The 19,799-nt window shown below is 38.8% G+C and overlaps 1 protein-coding gene across 4 annotated transcripts in view; it reads left to right on the top strand.

Annotated features, from left to right (window-relative positions):
• Positions 1-3,844: 3,844 nt before the first annotated feature.
• Positions 3,845-19,799, top strand: part of vps13d (vacuolar protein sorting 13 homolog D) — a 231,646-nt gene continuing 215,691 nt past the window's right edge. For 3 of the 4 annotated variants that reach the window (XM_061973410.2, XM_061973417.2, XM_061973395.2), the window contains exons 1-6: positions 3,845-4,104; positions 4,180-4,235; positions 11,365-11,547; positions 14,428-14,505; positions 16,585-16,775; positions 16,914-16,994. In XM_061973410.2, the coding sequence (XP_061829394.2) occupies positions 11,451-11,547; positions 14,428-14,505; positions 16,585-16,775; positions 16,914-16,994 (447 nt within the window). In that variant the 5' untranslated portion in view covers positions 3,845-4,104; positions 4,180-4,235; positions 11,365-11,450. Of the gene's footprint in view, positions 4,105-4,179; positions 4,236-11,247; positions 11,275-11,364; positions 11,548-14,427; positions 14,506-16,584; positions 16,776-16,913; positions 16,995-19,799 lie in introns of all 4 variants that reach the window. The other variant, XM_061973402.2, reaches the window with a different exon arrangement.

Below are 19,799 nucleotides of genomic sequence, written 5' to 3'. Positions count from 1 at the left end.
TGGATCGGTTCGCAGCCGAGTGTGAAGCGACTGGGATGAGAATCAGCACCTCCAAGTCCGAGTCCATGGTTCTCGCCCGGAAAAGGGTGGAGTGCCATCTCCGGGTTGGGGAGGAGATCTTGCCCCAAGTGGAGGAGTTCAAGTACCTCGGAGTCTTGTTCACGAGTGGGGGAAGAGTGGATCGTGAGATCGACAGGCGGATCGGTGCGGCGTCTTCAGTAATGCGGACGCTGTATCGATCCGTTGTGGTGAAGAAGGAGCTGAGCCGGAAGGCAAAGCTCTCAATTTACCGGTCGATCTACGTTCCCATCCTCACCTATGGTCATGAGCTTTGGGTTATGACCGAAAGGACAAGATCACGGGTACAAGCGGCCGAAATGAGTTTCCTCCGCCGGGTTGCAGGGCTCTCCCTTAGAGATAGGGTGAGAAGCTCTGCCATCCGGGGGGAGCTCAAAGTAAAGCCGCTGCTCCTCCACATGGAGAGGAGCCAGATGAGGTGGTTCGGGCATCTGGTCAGGATGCCACCCAAACGCCTCCCTAGGGAGGTGTTTAGGGCACGTCCGACCGGTAGGAGGCCGCGGGGAAGACCCAGGACACGTTGGGAAGACTATGTCTCCCGGCTGGCCTGGGAACGCCTCGGGGTCCCACAGGAAGAGCTGGACGAAGTGGCTGGGGAGAGGGAAGTCTGGGCTTCCCTGCTTAGGCTGCTGCCCCCGCGACCCGACCTCGGATAAGCGGAAGAAGATGGATGGATGGATGGAGTACAGATTATACATATTTAACAATCATACACATTTACACACAAAAAGAATGACCGAATAAAGAATATTTTATTTTTTATTTAGCCTTTATTTAACCAGGTAAAAATCCCATTGAGATCAAAGATCTCTTTTCCAAGGGAGACCTGGCCAAGAGGGCAGCAGCAAGGTTACATTAAAAACAGTAAACAACACATAAAACATCACATTTACAACATTAAAACTTGCTGACATGACACATGTGCATACAGACAAGGTTGTTTTTTTATTAAACACCGTTTGTTTTAAACATCTACCTATCGAGCTTTCTTGCCATGTATACTTTATATTCCATCTATATTCTTTTTTATTTTATTTTATTTTTTTCCATAGACATACAGTACTATCAATGACATGAAAGAGTTCGAAGAAGAAGAACATCTGTCCTTTCATCCTGGACAATATTCATGACAAATGTGTGCTTTGTTTTAAAGATGTGCTATTTGGATTTACACCGTATGAGTAGTATGAGAAAACCATTGAAAAGGAATTTTACCTTTGCAACCTCATTATACTATAAATATAAATTGTAAGTTTCTCAATACCAAACCTGTTTTTTGTGCCTTTAAAAAAGAATTAGAACTTTACTTTAAAACGCTTTCTAACCTCTAACAACCAAAAAGCTGTGAAAACGATGATGCTGTGTTCCAAATTTAAATTATTTACTGAAATTGTGTGAGCCTATGGCTTTGCACTTTGTATATATATATATATATATATATATATATATGTATGTGTGGGGAAAAAGATCACAAGACTTCTTCATCTCCACAGGCCTGTTTCATGAGGGGTTCCCTCAATCATCAGGAGATTTTAATGGAAGCATTCACATACCATGGTTTATATAGGGCACAGAGTGGGTGGGTACAGGCTGGCGTAGGGGCGTGGTGATTGGCTCATGTGTTACCTAGGAGGTGTTTCCGTCTGTGGCGGCATGCTGATACAATTTCGCTGCGCTTGTTGAGGGATGACAGGTCTGGACGGTAAATAATAAACAGTTTCTCTTTCAAGCATAGGTTGCATCTTTTATTACCACTATTGTAAGGTGTGCTGGATGCAAGAATTTGCCATGTTATTGAATATTCAACATTATTGTCTTTGAGGTCCCAAATGTGTTTGCTGAGTTCTGTGGTATTCCGCAGGTTTTGGTTCCTGAAAGAAGCCTTGTGATAGTTCCATCTGGTTTTGAACTCTCCTTCAGTTAATCCTACATATGTGTCGGATGTGTTAATGTCCTTGCGTGTTACCTTAGATTGGTAGACAACTGATGTTTGTAAGCACCCCCCGTTGAGAGGGCAATCAGGTTTCTTTCGACAGTTGCAACCTTTGTTGGTTTTGGAGTCGCTCTGTCCGGGGGCCGACGGCTCATTTGCAATTGTTTTGTTGTGGTTTGAGATGATTTGTCGTATATTGTTCATACAGCTGTAGCTCAATTTAATGTTGTTCTTGTTGAATACTTTTCTTAGGGTGTTGTCTTTGGGAAAGTGTTTGTCAATCAGATTGAGGAATTTGTGTCCAATGTTAGTTGAGACGTTTTTGCTGTATGGGGGGTTGTACCAGATGATGTCGTTTTGTTTTCGTTTTCGTTTCCTATGAACCCACGCCAGGAAACCAACCGAAAAAGAACAGAAAACGAAATGACATCATCTGGTACAACCCCCCATACAGCAAAAACGTCTCAACGAACATTGGACACAAATTCCTCAATCTGATTGACAAACACTTTCCCAAAGACAACAACCTAAGAAAAGTATTCAACAAGAACAACATTAAATTGAGCTACAGCTGCATGAACAATATACGACAAATCATCTCAAACCACAACAAAACAATTGCAAATGAGCCGTCGACCCCCAGTCAGAGCGACTCCAAAACCAACAAAGCATGTAACTGTCGAAAGAAACCTGATTGCCCCCTCAATGGGGGGTGCTTACAAACATCAGTTGTCTACCAATCTAAGGTAATACGCAAGGACATCAACACATCCGACACATATGTAGGATTAACCGAGGGTGAATTCAAAACCAGATGGAACAATCACAAGGCTTCTTTCAGGAACAAAAACCTGCGAAATACCACAGAACTCAGCAAACACATTTGGGACCTCAAAGACAATAATGTTGAATATTCAATAACATGGCAAATTCTTGCATCCAGCACACCTTACAATAGTGGTAATAAAAGATGCAACCTATGCTTAAAAGAGAAACTGTTTATTATTTACCGTCCAGACCTGTCATCCCTCAACAAGCGCAACAAAATTGTAACAGCATGCCGCCACAGACGGAAACACCTCCTAGGTAACACATGAGCCAATCACCACGCCCCTACACCAGCCTGTACCCACCCACTCTGTGCCCTATATAAACCATGGTATGTGAATGCTCCCATTAAAATCTCCTGATGATTGAGGGAACCCCCCTCATGAAACAGGCCTGTAGAGATGAAATAGTCTTGTGATTTTTTTCCCACACATACATATATATATATATATATATATATATATATATATATATATATATATATATATATATATATATATATATATATATATATATATATAGCATTCTATTTTAATTACTTTATTGAGTTTACAACCTCTGGCGCTGTTTTGTACTGTTTTTGTACTTATTTTGATTATTATTTCTCAATTGTTTGTAAATGTTGAAATTTATAAATAAAGGTTTATAAAATTAAAAATAATAATAATAATAAGATCTGTAGAGGAAGAAGAAGAAGAAGAAGAAGTGCCTTTAGAAAAGAATTAGAACTCTATGTTAAAACACTCTCGACCTCTAACAAGCAAAAAGCTGTGAAAACGATGATGCTGTGTTCCAAATTTAATTTGAATTTACAACCCCCTGGCGCTGTTTTGTACTGTTTTTGTACTTATTTTGATTATTATTTCTCAACTGTTTGTAAATGTTGCAATTTATGAATAAAGGTTTATAAAAAAAACAAAAAAAAGCGGAAGAAGAAGAAGAAGAAGAAGAAGAAGAAGAAGCTCAACGAAGAAGAGAGGGTTTGTTTTGATCACGTGACCGGAAGTATGAGTTGGAAGTCCCCTGGTTTTAAGCTCATGCGACACAAATGTGAAAGTACATGAAGTGAAGAATAGAAGATAAGCGCGGAACAACATTGTCTTCCATGAAAACATCCTGCGTTTTATTTTGTGCTTTAGTTTGTTGTCCTGACGACCGGCCGTCTGGACTGTGAGCCGAGGCTACTTTTAGCTTGTTGGCTAGCTGCTTGCTGGACTTCAACCTTCTCCTTTTTTTACTCATCTTTGAAGTGCTTTCTTATTTCTGTACGTATTTCAAATATGTCCTGATTAAGTCCATGTTAATAATATATAACATGTTTGTATGTCTTCTCCTGACAGCAACATCGTCTTCATCGCAAAGGTTGATCCATGAACAGCAACTCATGTCTCTGGCGGTCAGTTCTTCACATTTTACATTCTTTACAGCACTCTTTTGCAACCTGGGACTTCTTTACCTTTTTCATTCTTTATAGCACTCTTTATAGCACTCTTTAGCAAACTGTGACTTCTTTACCTTTTTCATTCTTTACATTCTTTATAGCACTCTTTATATCACTCTTTTGCAACCTGTGACTTCTTTACATTCTTTATATCAGTCTTTTGCAACCTTTTTTCATTCTTTACATTCTTTATATTACTCTTTTGCAACCTGTGAGTTCTTCACCTTTTTATTCTTTCATTCTTTACCCAGTCTTTTGCAACCTTCTTTCATTCTTTACATTCTTTACAACAGTCTTATGCAACCTGTGAGTTCTTCCCCTTTTCATTCTTTCATTTTTTACATTCTTTATATCAGTCTTCTGTAAGGCTGAAACGACGCGTCGACTATGTCGACGCCATCGGTTACGTAAATACGTCGACGCCGTTTTTGTGCGTCGGCGCGTCGCATATTTACGTCACACTACTTTACTGTCATGGCGGAGCGCAAAGCAGACGATGCGAGCGAGGGGAAAAAAGCACGCCAAAAGTCGTCAAAAGTGTGGGAGTATTTCAATAAACGGCCTAATAATGTTGTTGTATGCACACTGTGTGGAGTGGAAATGGCCTATCATAGCAGCACAACGGCTATGAAGGAACATTTGAAAAGAAAACCCCCGACAGCGTTCTTGCCATCACCATCAACAAGTCAAACGTCCGCGTGCGTATACGTTGTCATTATTACACAAAAACATGAATGTGTCATTTGTATCTGCGTTGTAAATTCATAAACTAAAGCACCGTTTCGCTCTGAGAGGCGCGTTTGGCGTGCCTGTTCAGTGTTTACAAAGACGCGCTCCTCTTTAACGCTGTGGAGAGGCGGCGGCGGCGAGCGAGCGGCGAGGCGGGGCGCGCCGGGAGCGACGCCGCAATCGTGCCCAGGTGCGCGATCCGCGCAGTTGGAAGAGAAAAGACTTTGTGTAAAATTAAAAGATTGTAAACCTGGCAAAGCCGTCTGGCGTTCAGTCTGTCGGTCCTGAAAGAACCCCACGGCACAAGACGTGTCACAAACGCTAACGTTAATTAGTTGTGCAAATACCTTTTACAACATTAACAGTTACATATACTATGTACAAACCAACAATTAACTTTCACTTTAATCATACTATCATTGTTGTGTTATTAAGCAAAATAAGCAATACTTTTACTTTTGTTGAAATGTTTACACTGTACACTTTTTTGTATTGGATGTTTAGCTTTATTTTTTCACATTTTAAAGCAAAATAAGCAATACTTTTACTTTTGAAATGCTTATACTATTCCAGAATATTAAGATTTGCACTGGATGTTTACTTTTATATTTGCACATTAAAAAGCAAATAAGATACTTTTAATTTTGTTAAATGTTAAAAGTTTTAAATGTTTACATTGTTACAGAATGTTTTGTCATGTTGACTGACTAGTGGCCATACTTTTTTTTTTGTAAATAAAAGCCATGCCTTTTGAAAAAACTGGCCTACATTTATTTTTTCCTCTTCATTTTAAATTTTAAAAAAAATCGGTAAAAGGAAAAATAATCTATAGATTAATCGAAAAAAATAATCTATAGATTAACCGATTAATCGAAAAAAATAATCTATAGATTAATCGATAGAAAAATAATCGTTAGCTGCAGCCCTAGTCTTCTGCAACCTTTTTTCATTCTTTCATTCTTTACATCAGTCTTTTGCAACCTGTGAGTTCTTCACCTTTTCATTCTTTCATTCTTTACAACAGTGTTTTTCAACCTTTTTTCATTCTTTCATTCTTTACACCAGTCTTTTGCAACCTTTTTTCATTCTTTCATTCTTTACACCAGTCTTTTGCAACCTTTTTTTGTTCTTTACATTCTTTATATCAGTCTTTTGCAACCTTTTTTAATTCTTTCATTCTCTACACCAGTTTTTTTTGTAACCTTTTTTAATTATTTCATTCTTTACAACAGTCTTATGCAACCTGTGAGTTCTTCACCTTTTCATTCTTTCATTCTTTACAACAGTCTTTTTCAACCTTTTTTCATTCTTTCATTCTTTACACCAGTCTTTTGCAACCTTTTTTCATTCTTTCATTCTTTACACCAGTCTTTTGCAACCTTTTTTAATTCTTTCATTCTCTACACCAGTTTTTTTTGCAACCTTTTTTAATTCTTTCACTCTCTACACCAGTTTTTTTTGCAACCTTTTTTAATTATTTCATTCTTTACACCAGTCTTTTGCAACTTGTGAGTTCTTCACCTTTTCATCCTTTCATTCTTTACAACAGTCTTTTTCAAACTTCTTTCATTCTTTACACCAGTCTTTTGCAACCTTTTTTCGTTCTTTACATTCTTTATATCAGTCTTTTGCAACCTTTTTTCATTCTTTCATTCTTTACACCAGTCTTTTGCAACCTGTGAGTTCTTCACCTTTTCATTCTTTCATTCTTTACAACAGTCTTTTTCAACCTTTTTTCATTCTTTCATTCTTTACACCAGTTTTTTGTGGGGCGGTATAGCTCGGTTGGTAGAGTGGCCGTGCCAGCAACTTGAGGGTTTCAGGTTCGATGCCCGCTTCCGCCATCCTAGTCACTGCCATTGTGTCCTTGGGCAAGCCACTTTACCCACCTGCTCCCAGTGCCACCCACACTGCTTTAAATGTAACTTACATATTGGGTTTCACTATGTAAAAGCGCTTTGAGTCACTAGAGAAAAGCGCTATATAAATATAATTCACTTCACTTTTGCAACCTTTTTTCATTCTTTCATTCTTTACACCAGTCTTTTGCAACCTGTGAGTTCTTCACCTTTTCATTCTTTCATTCTTTACATCAGTGTTTTTCAACCTTTTTGGAGCCAAGGCACATTTTTTGCGTTGAAAAAATGCGGAGGCACACCACCAGCAGAAATCATTCAAAAAACTAAACTCAGTTGACAGTAAAAAGTCGTTGTTGGATATGACTTTAAAGCAGGCCTGGGCAATTATTTTGACCCGGAGGGCCAAATTTAGAGAAAGAATTGTGTCTGGGGGCCAGTATATCTGATTGTTAGGAACACTTAATACAATAATGTCTGATTGAAAGCTAAGAACGTTACGACAGACCGCCTTAAAAAAACGTAGTGGAATTTGAAGTTGTTCTACTGAATGAGACACCCACAATGTACATGAAAATAAAGAATGTGGGTGTGGAGCTCTTGCTCCTCGTGCTTTTCAGCCATCAGGTCTTGACAGTTCTGTCCGTCTCGCTCTCACTTGTACTCGTGTTCCACCACCATCAACAACTTCCCTTCTCCTTCCTGACTGCTGCCTTTTGACAGAACGACAGGTGATCAGACAAACACTCCCAGCTGGGTCATCTACGCACCTGTCCCTGATCTCGAAGCCGATCCTGGCACACCCCGCTTCGCTGCAGGTCCGCAGGCCCCCCCCCCCCCACCCCCCACAGTGGGATTTACAATATTAACTATGACTGATAAAAAACTGAATATTGACAACATATGCACATCACACCCCCTCTCGATATTTTACTATCAAGCGAAACGCAACAAAAATGCAATAAACACAGCAAAATATGAACGCGAAGGGTAAAAAAAATAATAAACACCTACAATCTGATATATGTGATACATCACTAAGCTTTAGCACTTTGTTGTAAAAATCTCCTTCCGCGTCTGTCCCTGACACCCACATTTAAGGCTGGCCGCTCTGGAAACAGCCTCGTCTGAGCTGCTGTGATTTAGATTACCATAGTAACTAATTAGATTACCATAGTAACTAATTAGATTACCATAGTAACTAGTATATCATGCAAAAGCACAGATTCCAACCATTGAAATACTTTGTATAGTTCAAGACTTGCTGTAATTGGAAATTGTCAGTGCACATGATAATGGCAGCTACACTTTACATCTTAAACATCTAAAAAAATTATTTGGGAATGTCCGGCCGGCCATATTGAAAAGCTCAATGGGCCCCCGGGCCTTAATTTGCGCAGGTCTGCTTTAAATCATAACCAAGCATGCATCAATATAGCTCTTGTCTCAAAGTAGGTGTACTGTCACCACCTGTCACATCACACCCTGACTTATTTTGAGTCTGTGTGTAGTGTTTTACTTCTTGTCTTGCGCTCCTATTTTGGTGGCTTTTTCTCTTTTTTTGATATTTTCCTGTCGCAGTTTCATGTCTTCCTTAGAGCGATATTTCCCACATCTATTTTGTTTTAGCAATCAAGAATATTTCAGTTGTTTTTATCCTTCTTTGTGGGGACATTGTTGATTGTCATGTCATGTTCGGATGTACTTTGTGGACGCCATCTTTGCTCCACAGTAAGTCTTTGTTGTCGTCCAGCATTCTGTTTTTGTTTACTTTGTAGCCAGTTCAGTTTTAGTTTTGTTCTGCATAGCCTTCCCTAAGCTTCAATGCCTTTTCTTAGGGGCACTCACCTTTTGTTTATTTTTGGTTTAAGCATTAGACACCTTTTTACCTGCACGCTGCCTCCCGCTGTTTCCCACATCTACGAAGCAATTAGCTACCTGCTGCCACCTACTGATATGGAAGAGTATTACACGGTTACTCTGCCGAGTTCTAGACAGCACCGACACTCAACAACAACACATTTACGGATTATAATTACTGGTTTGCAAAAAATATTTTTAACCCAATTAGGTGAAATTACATAATCTCCCACGGCACACCAGACTGTATCTCACGGCACACTAATGTGCCGCGGCACCGTGGTTGAAAAACACTGATTTACACGATCACCTAATAAATGTTACAAGTTGGTTAGAGTTCGGCTTGGCAGTGGCTAACCTTTACAGAGCCAACATACAGTACTGTTATAGTGTCATATATATATATATATATATATATATATATATATATATCATAGCAGTCTGTCAGGCGCGACAATGACTGTTTCATTTCGGTCGGATCCTAGTCCTTTTTACATCAAATTATACTGACATTTTCATTAGATTTTCGTTTTATTAAATTTTTAAAAAATCATTTAATTTACCGGAGTTTGAAGCAAAGAATGTTTCTGCACTGATTTATTTTATTGTAAATATTATATTTTAGTATTTTTACAAACAGAATTTTTAAACACACACATTTTGCTCTCAATTTTGGTATTTAATCAAAGTGAGCATAATGTATGTGTTTAAAAATTCAGTTGAGTAAAATACAGTGTTTTTACTCAATAATATATTTGTCGCTTCAAAATTCAAGACCTACTCCCGGTAAATTTAATGAAATTAATGTAATGAAATTCAGTTAAATAAATTCAGTACCAAAAAAAGCTTTGGTAATAAAGACTAACATGTACTTCTACATATTAGTGTGCTACCATATGAACAAAAAACTAAGGCTGCAGCTAACGATTATTTTTCTATCGATTAATCTAGAGATTATTTTTTCGATTAATCGGTTAGTCTATAGATTATTTTTTTCGATTAATCTATAGATTATTTTTCCTTTTACCGATAATTTTTTTTTATTTAAAATGAAGATGAAAAAATAAATGTAGGCCAGTTTTTTCAAAAGGCATGGCTTTTATTTACAAAAAAAAAAAAGTATGGCCACTCAGTCAACATTGACAACAACATGACAAAATATTCTGTAACAATGTAAACATTTAAAACTTTTAACATTTAACAAAATTAAAAGTAGCTTATTTGCTTTTTAATGTGCAAATATAAAAGTAAACATCCAGTGCAAATCTTAATATTCTGCAATAGTATCAGCATTTCAAAAGTAAAAGTATTGCTTATTTTGCTTTAAAATGTGCAAAAATAAAGATAAACATCCAATACAAAAAAGTGCAAAACGAAAATAATCTGTAACAGTGTAAACATTTCAACAAAAGTAAAAGTATTGCTTATTTGCTAAAATGTGCAAAAATAAAGCTAAACATCCAATACAAAAAAGTGTACAGTGTAAACATTTCAACAAAAGTAAAAGTATTGCTTATTTTGCTTAATAACACAACAATGATAGTATGATTAAAGTGAAAGTTAATTGTTGGTTTGTACATAGTATATGTAACTGTTAATGTTGTAAAAGGTATTTGCACAACTAATTAACGTTAGCGTTTGTGACACGTCTTGTGCAGTGAGGTTCTTCCAGGACCGACAGACTGAACGCCAGACGGCTTTGCCGGGTTTACAATCTTTTAATTTTACACAAAGTCTTTTCTCTTCCAACTCTTTTCTCTTTCTTTCCTCGCTTTTCAGCTCCTCTTCCTCGCTCGCTCGTCGTCCCCTGTCTCTGTCTCTCCTCCTCTCTCGCTCCACGTCAGCTTCACTCTGGCTCCTTCCAGTCTCTCTGCTGCTCCCCTTTTCTTCAGCGAGAGGAGATTGGATGATCGTGCCCAGGTGCGCGGATCGCGCACCTGGGCACGATTGCGTCGTCGCTCCCGGCGCGCCCCGCCTCGCCGCTCTTTCGCCGGCCCCGCCTCTCCACAGCGTTAAAGAGGAGCGCGTCTTTGTAAACACTGAACAGGCACGCCAAACGCGCCTCTCAGAGCGAAACGGTGCTTTAGTTTATGAATTTACAACGCAGATACAATTGACACATTCATGTTTTTGTGTAATGATGACAACGTATACTCACGCGGACGATTGACTAGTTGATGGTGATGGCAAGAACGCTGTCGGGTGTTTTCTTTTCAAATGTTCCTTCATAGCCGTTGTGCTGCTATGATAGGCCATTTCCGCTCCACACAGTGTGCATACAACAACATTATTAGGCCGTTTATTGAAATACTCACACACTTTTGACGACTTTTGGCGTGCTTTTTTCCCCTCGCTCGCACCGCTCGCACCGTCTGCTTTACGCTCCGCCATGACAGTAGTGTGACGTAAATATGCGACGCGTCGACGCACAAAAACGGCGTCGACGTATTTACGTAACCGATGACGTCGACGCGTCGTTTCAGCCTTACAAAAAACATTCTTTCACTTCCAAAATACAGCAGGATTTGCTAAAGGTGTCTTTCTGCCAGGTAAAATAGCTCATATGGTGCTGCAGTGAAATGGAAGGTATACTATCTAACATTGCTTTCATGTGCATTTTGCTGCCTTCTTCTTATCAGACACTGAGGGCCTTCCCCCTGAGAGCCCCACTTTTGTCTGCTGCAGACACATTTTGGGGAGTGGCGGCGTTCCCTGAACAAACAGGATGTTGGAGGGTCTTGTCGCCTGGGTGCTGAACACATACTTGGGAAAATATGTCAGCAACTTGAACACAGATCAGCTGTCCATTGCCCTCCTCAAAGGTAATCATACACCAGTTACCTTTTAATCATTATATTGTTTGTTAATATACTTTCCTTTCTCTTCTCCTACCTGTGAATCCGTGTTCATACAGTAGATTCAGAACTAGTGTAATGCACATTTAACTGAACGTGTGTCAAATATCTCAATATTAAGGATGCAGGTTCTTTTTTTACCATCATACACTACAGGTAAAAGCCAGTAAATTAGAATATTTTGAAAAACTTGATTTATTTCAGTAATTGCATTCAAAAGGTGTAACTTGTACATTATATTTATTCATTGCACACAGACTGATGCATTCAAATGTTTATTTCATTTAATTTTGATGATTTGAAGTGGCAACAAATGAAAATCCAAAATTCCGTGTGTCACAAAATTAGAATATTACTTAAGGCTAATACAAAAAAGGGATTTTTAGAAATGTTGGCCAACTGAAAAGTATGAAAATGAAAAATATGAGCATGTACAATACTCAATACTTGGTTGGAGCTCCTTTTGCCTCAATTACTGCGTTAATGCGGCGTGGCATGGAGTCGATGAGTTTCTGGCACTGCTCAGGTGTTATGAGAGCCCAGGTTGCTCTGATAGTGGCCTTCAACTCTTCTGCGTTTTTGGGTCTGGCATTCTGCATCTTCCTTTTCACAGATTTTCTATGGGGCTAAGGTCAGGGGAGTTGGCGGGCCAATTTAGAACAGAAATACCATGGTCCGTAAACCAGGCACGGGTAGATTTTGCGCTGTGTGCAGGCGCCAAGTCCTGGTGGAACTTGAAATCTCCATCTCCATAGAGCAGGTCAGCAGCAGGAAGCATGAAGTGGTAGACGGCTGCGTTAACCCTGGATCTCAGGAAACAGAGTGGACCGACACCAGCAGATGACATGGCACCCCAAACCATCACCCAACCATGCAAATTTTGCATTTCCTTTGGAAATCGAGGTCCCAGAGTCTGGAGGAAGACAGGAGAGGCACAGGATCCACGTTGCCTGAAGTCTAGTGTAAGGTTTCCACCATCAGTGATGGTTTGGGGTGCCATGTCATCTGCTGGTGTCGGTCCACTCTGTTTCCTGAGATCCAGGGTCAACGCAGCCGTCTACCAGCAAGTTTTAGAGCACTTCATGCTTCCTGCTGCTGACCTGCTCTATGGAGATGGAGATTTCAAGTTCCAACAGGACTTGGCGCCTGCACACAGCGCAAAATCTACCCGTGCCTGGTTTACGGACCATGGTATTTCTGTTCTAAATTGGCCCGCCAACTCCCCTGACCTTAGCCCCATAGAAAATCTGTGGGGTATTGTGAAAAGGAAGATGCAGAATGCCAGACCCAAAAACGCAGAAGAGTTGAAGGCCACTATCAGAGCAACCTGGGCTCTCATAACACCTGAGCAGTGCCAGAAACTCATCGACTCCATGCCACGCCGCATTAACGCAGTAATTGAGGCAAAAGGAGCTCCAACCAAGTATTGAGTATTGTACATGCTCATATTTTTCATTTTCATACTTTTCAGTTGGCCAACATTTCTAAAAATCCCTTTTTTGTATTAGCCTTAAGTAATATTCTAATTTTGTGACACACGGAATTGTGGATTTTCATTTGTTGCCACTTCAAATCATCAAAATTAAATGAAATAAACATTTGAATGCATCAGTCTGTGTGCAATGAATAAATATAATGTACAAGTTACACCTTTTGAATGCAATTACTGAAATAAATCAAGTTTTTCAAAATATTCTAATTTACTGGCTTTTACCTGTATATTGCCAAAAGTATTTGGCCACCCATCCAAGTGATGAGAATCAGGTGTCCTAATCACTTGGCCCGGTGTATCAAATCAAGCACTTAGGCATGGAGACTGTTTCTACTAACATTTGTGAAAGAATGGGCCGCTCTCAGTGATTTCCAGCGTGGAACTGTCATAGGATGCCACCTGTGCAACAAATCCAGTCCTGAAATGTCCTCGCTCCTAAATATTCCAAAGTCAACTTTATTCTAAGAAAAGTGAAGAGTTTGGGAACAACAGCAACTCAGCCACCAAGTGGTAGGCCACGTAAACTGACAGAGAGGTCAGCATAGTGCAAAGACTTTATGCACAGTCACTTGCTCCAAACTTCATGTCACCTTCCAGTTAGCCCACGTACAGTACGCAGAGAGCTTTATGGAATGGCTTTCCATGGCCGAGCAGCTGCATCTAAGCCATACATTACCAAGTCCAATGCAAAGCGTGGGATGCAGTGGTGTAAAGGACATCACCACTGGACTCTAGAGCAGTGGAGACGCCTTCTCTGGACTGATAAATCACACTTTTCCATCTGGCAATCTGATGGACCAGTCTGGGTTTGGAGGTTGCCAGGAGAGTCCAGTGGCGACCCATTCCATGAAGCTCTCTGCGTACTGTACGTGGGCTAACTGGAAGGTGACATGAAGTTTGGAGCTATGTAGCAAGTGACTGTGCAGAAAGTCTTCGCACTATGCTGACCTCTCTGTCAGTTTACATGGCCTACCACTTGGTGGCTGAGTTGCTGTTGTTCCCAAACTCTTCACTTTCCTTATAATAAAGTTGACTTTGGAATATTTAGGAGCGAGGACATTTCAGGACTGGATTTGTTGCACAGGTGGCACACCTGTGACAGTTCCAAGCTGGAAATCAAATGTTTGTAGAAACAGTCTCCATGCCTAAGTGCTTGATTTGATACACCGGGCCAAGTGATTAGGACACCTGGTTCTCATCATTTGGATGTGTGGCCAAATACTTTTGGCAATGTAGTGTATGTTAAATGTTTATAGCTTACATCAATGCTTTATCTGGAAAGCCATGTTTGTATTAAATTGACATTTCCCGTGGACACGATTGAGTGTTTTTACCAGGCAACGTCTGTTCTTCAGGTGCAGTTGAGTTGGAGAACCTCCCTCTGAGGAAAGATGCACTCAGAGAGTTCGACCTGCCCTTTGAGGTCAAAGCAGGTGAGGCTGCAGGTCAAAGGTTGCATGAGGTGGTGCAATACTGACCCAACTTGATAACTAATCGATTTTTTTGCTTCATGGACGTGAGCATTTTCACTTTCGTTTGGGATGAACTCGCTGGAACTTCTAAGGCTGAACAAAATCAAAATGTATTTTGTCAAATGGAACACAATGGAAATAGAAATAATCCTTTCCAGGGTCACCGTGAACCCTATATCAAATTTATAGTACAGTCAAACCTTGATTTACCAACCTAATTGGTTCCTTAACAGGCATCGTAAATGGAAAAGTTTGTATAGTTAAGCACATTTCTCCGTAAGAAACAACGTAATTATGAATAATGGGTTCTAGCCTCGACAAAAGTCCATATTTTAGTGAAGGTTTGTACATTTTGAATACAATTGAAAGTGCTATACAGTACTGTATATCAAACAAACATGACAAGATGGTGATGGATCAACTTTATGTTGATTAACAAGCCAAAATAACAACAACAACAACAATGTTGCTGCACTAGTAAACATTTAAAAAAGTAAAGCTGAAAAGAAAGGAGCAGACAAAGAGGGGCCGTGTGTGTGCTTTTGTGCCGCTGAACAAGAGGTAGTGTGAAATAAGTCTGCTTTGGCATCCTTTTCCAGGAAATTCACTGCAGGACAATGAATAGCTAAACAAGTTTCACTACACACCGTGGGAGGATGCAATAGCTCACCGCTAACCCATGAATGTAAACAAATGCCATGGGTGGGTCTCCACCTGACATCCACTGTAATGATACCAAGTACAAGAGTGTATCGAGTCGATACCACTATGATTACATCTATTTTTTATTGTCACAAAATATTTTTTCCTTTTTAAAAAATTCATACTATGTTTATAAAGTCAGGAAATACGTCCCCGGACACATGAGGACTTTGAATATGATCCTGTAACTACCTGGTATCGGATCGATACCTAAATGTGTGGTATCACCCAAAACTAATGTCAAGTATCAAAGAAGAGAAGAATAAGTGATTATTACATTTTAGCAGAAGTGTAGATAGAACATGTTAAAACAGAAAATAAGCAGATATTAACAGTAAATGAACAAGTAGATTAATAATCCATTTTTTTACAGTTTGTCCCTCATAAAGTGTACAAAATAATAGGTGTATAAATGACACAATATGTTACTGCATACGTCTGCAGACTAATTAGGAGTCTTTGTTTGTTTACTTACTACTAAAAGACTGTCAAGTCTTGGTCTTGGGTGTTTGCTTTTCCGGGATGCAACGGAAAGTTGGCACGGGCGAGACGGGAATGAAGGTACATGATTTATTTAATATATCAAAAAAAAAGTGCAAACGAAAAGCGCGCACAGTGGCGGAGAATAAACTATGAAACCAAAAGACTATAGCAAAAAAGTACAAACGAAAAACACGCACAGTGGCGAAGAACAAACTATGAAAAACAAAAAGACTATAAACATGGAACAAAAACTTAATTGGCTTGGACAAAAATAGTTGCATGAAGAATGGACATGGAAAGAATGGACAGAGCATAAATGTGGTGAGGTCGTCAGGACGAACAGCAGAAAATGAAAAGCTTAAATAACAGACATGATTAACGAAAACAGGTGCGTGACTCAAAACGTGAAACAGGTGCGTGACGTGACAGGTGAAAACTAATGGTTGCTATGGTGACAAACAAGAGTGCACAATGAGTCCAAACGTGGAACAGGTGAAACTAATCATGCAAACAAGACAAGGGAGTGAAAAGCCAGAAACTAAACAAAACATGACTTAAAACAAAACATGATTACACAGACATGACAAAGACAAGTTGTCTAGTATGTTCAACATTTTATTTAAGGACTAAATTGCAATAATAAACACATGTTGTAACATTTTTTTGTTACAATAAAGCCCATAATGACAATTTTTGTGGTCCACTTTATTTAGAAAAGTATCGCAATACATTTTGGTACCGGTACCAAAATATTGGTATTGGGACAACCCTACCAATAATGATTGTATTTATGGAAATAGTCTGTTGTATTTCTCCACGTGACCCCTAAAATAACCCGTGTTGTGTCGGCTTTAGGCTTCATTGGAAAGATTACTCTGCAGATCCCGTTCTACCGGCCTCACAGCGACCCGTGGGTCATCTCCATGTCCCAGCTCAACCTCATCATCGGCCCTGCCCAGCTGCAGGAGTATGACGACCAGAAAGAGAAAGAGGAGCAGAGGGAGCGCAAGAAGTATCTCCTCAAGACTCTTGAAGACAAATTCAAGGTAAGGGGACCCTGATTTGACATGAAATCATCCACCTTTTCTGTAATGTCTGCTTTTTTGTTTACTAATGACTTGAAGCGTGTACATTTGAGACATACTGTATGAATGTATGATCTATTTTTGTTGTTCCGTCTACAGAGTGAGTGTGAGCAGAGAGGAGAGTCTTACTGGTACTCCGTCACTGCATCCGTGGTTACGAGAATCGTGGAAAACATTGAAGTAAGGAGTCCGTATGTACGCTGCATGTTTCCCACAGCTTGCGGGGCGCGGTCAAAATTACATTAGCATACAATTTGCATAATCCTCGATGATTGTCACGTTCAAACACTGAGGACATCTATTAAACAAGACAAACGGCAAGGAATCAAACAGAGACAGAATTCAATTTGGACTCAATATTGAGGAGAGACATGGCCACTGCACTCTCTGTACAGTCCTGCACCACGCTCTGACGAAGAAGGTTTTCGTCACCTCCTTTATTCAGATGTTCAATGTTCACGCACCAACACATGTCACAGCAGGAATGGGGAGTATGTAAAACAGTCATTGTTTTCGGTCGCTTTGAAGTCCAAGAAGAGGATTTCTCGGGCTTGGGCTCTTCCTGGATCCAGCTGGGGCAGGTGTTGGAGGACAATGGATAACCCCTCCCGTCTCCTGACCACAGTGACTTCAAGAGGGCAGCGGCTCGTAAACAGCGTTGACCTCGGTCAACCAAACAGTTGGAAGAGAGTTTGTGAAATACTTCAAAGAGAGTTCGTTTAACACTTCAAAGAGAGTTCCTCTGGAAGTTGAGCAGATCCTGCCATCTGTCCGTGTTGAAATCACAGTGGCGTTTCACGAGCCTTCTTCCTCTTGTTAGGCCTCAAAAGACAGCATTCATAATACAACGTTTCTTTTGTGATAACTTACAAACAATTATTCCAACAATGATGCTTTTTTTTTTTTTTTATTAAAATATTCATTGGTATTAATATATATTTTTATTATTATTATTATTATTTATTATTATTAATATATATTTTTTCTTATCGTTTTGCTCGTTTTTTCAATTGTTGCTGCTTACTGTATACTTTGTTGAGAATTTTTCAGCTTTCTAGGGACTTATCCGATCCTTTTAGAGACTATTTATTTATTATGAATGACTAGCAATGAATCTAGTATCTTTTTCTGGTGTTATCGGAAACCAGTGTCAAGTAAGGGAAGCTCCTTTTCAGCTACTCTAAACACGAATACAGTCTCCAATAAAATATGTTAAGATGGCAGATTTGACAAAGAAAACATCACTTAAAGGATTGTAAAATGATCCTTATAAACTCAGAGCAACGGAACGGGAGTTGAAAAGTGTTCTGGGTAAAGGAAGGTATGACAAGTGACCCTAAATAGAACGTAAAATATGGTAAAAGAAGGTCAATGTAAATTGAAGGTAAAATAAAGTAAAACAAGTTAAATACAAGGTAATATATGGTAAAGAAGGTAAAAGATGGTAAATAAAAGGTAAATCTCATTCCAAACAGCGTTCTTATCCTGCTAATCGCGGTCAAATTTCGTACCGTACACCTTGCAAATGTGTGCGAGTACGACAAATAAAGCTCCTTGAATCCTAAAAACAAGGTAAAACAAGTTAGAAGGTGTAAAATAAGGTAAACAAAAGATAAAGCAACTTAAACAGGCGATAAAAGCAGGTAAATAAAAGGTAAAATAATGTAAAACAAGTTAAATAGAAGGTAAATAAGAGGTAAGGCAAGTTAAATAGAAGGTAAATAAAAGGTTAAAGGTAAGTAGAATGTATATATAAGGTAATACAAGCTAAATAAAAATTTAAAAAAAGGTCAATCAAAAGTAAAATAACGTAAATAAAAGGTAAAATATTGTAAAACAAGTTAAATAGAAGGTAGAATAAGATTACTAAAAGGTAAAGCAAGTTAAATAGAAGGTAAATAAAAGGTAAACCAATTTAAATAGATGGTAATTAAAAGGTAAAACAATCAATCAATCAATCAATCAATCAATCAATCAATCAATCAATGTTTATTTATACAGCCCTAAATCACAAGTGTCTCAAAGGGCTGCACAAGCCACAACGACATCCTCGGTACAGAGCCCACATAAGGGCAAGGAAAAACTCACCCCAGTGGGACGTCGATGTGAATGACACAACTTAAATAGAAGGTAAATGGAAGGTAAAAGTAAGTAAAAGGTAATTAGAAGGTAAATACAAGTTAAATAGAAGGTAAATAAAAGGTGAAGCAAGTTAAGTAAAAGGTCATTAAAAGGTAAAACGACTTAAATAGAAGGTAAATAAAAGGTAAATGGAAGGTAAAAGAAAGTAAAACGTAAGTAAAAGGTAATTAGAAGGTAAATACAAGTTAAATAGAAGGTACATAAAAGGTGAAGCAAGTTAAGTAAAAGGTCATTAAAAGGTAAAACGACTTAAATAGAAGGTAAATGGAAGGTAAAAGAAAGTAAAACGTAATTAGAAGGTAAATACAAGTTAAATAGAAGGTAAATAAAAGGTGAAGCAAGTTAAGTGAAAGGTCATTAAAAGGTAAAACGACTTAAATAGAAGGTAAATAAAAGGTAAATGGAAGGTAAAAGAAAGTAAAACGTAATTAGAAGGTAAATACAAGCTAAATAGAAAGTAAAAAAGATAAATAAAATGTAAAAGCAGGGAAATAAAAGGTAAATATAGTTAAATAGAAGGTAAAAAAAAAATTGAAGGTAAACGAAGGTTACCGTAAACAAGTGAAATTGAAGGTAAAAAAAACTTAAAAGAAGGGAAATAGAAGGTAATGAAGGGTATGGCAAGCAGAAAAGTAATTGCAACTATTTGCCTTAAAATAAAATGAGGATATAAAGTGTATTTAATCCGATTACTCGATTAATGGAACAAACTAGTCGATAGATTAGTGCAGGGGTCCTCAAGTACAAATCTTGAAGGTCCACAAATGTTTTTTTTCAAACAGTCTGGGTCCGTTTATTATCGGTCAAGCTTATATAGTAGCAGGAGGTAGGTAGTTTAACATT

This window comes from Nerophis lumbriciformis, linkage group LG01, assembly GCF_033978685.3.
Source record: "Nerophis lumbriciformis linkage group LG01, RoL_Nlum_v2.1, whole genome shotgun sequence".
NCBI classification, from domain to species: Eukaryota; Metazoa; Chordata; class Actinopteri; order Syngnathiformes; family Syngnathidae; genus Nerophis; species Nerophis lumbriciformis.
Note: the sequence above shows the minus strand (reverse complement) of the source record. Positions and strands in the feature narration are given on the sequence as shown.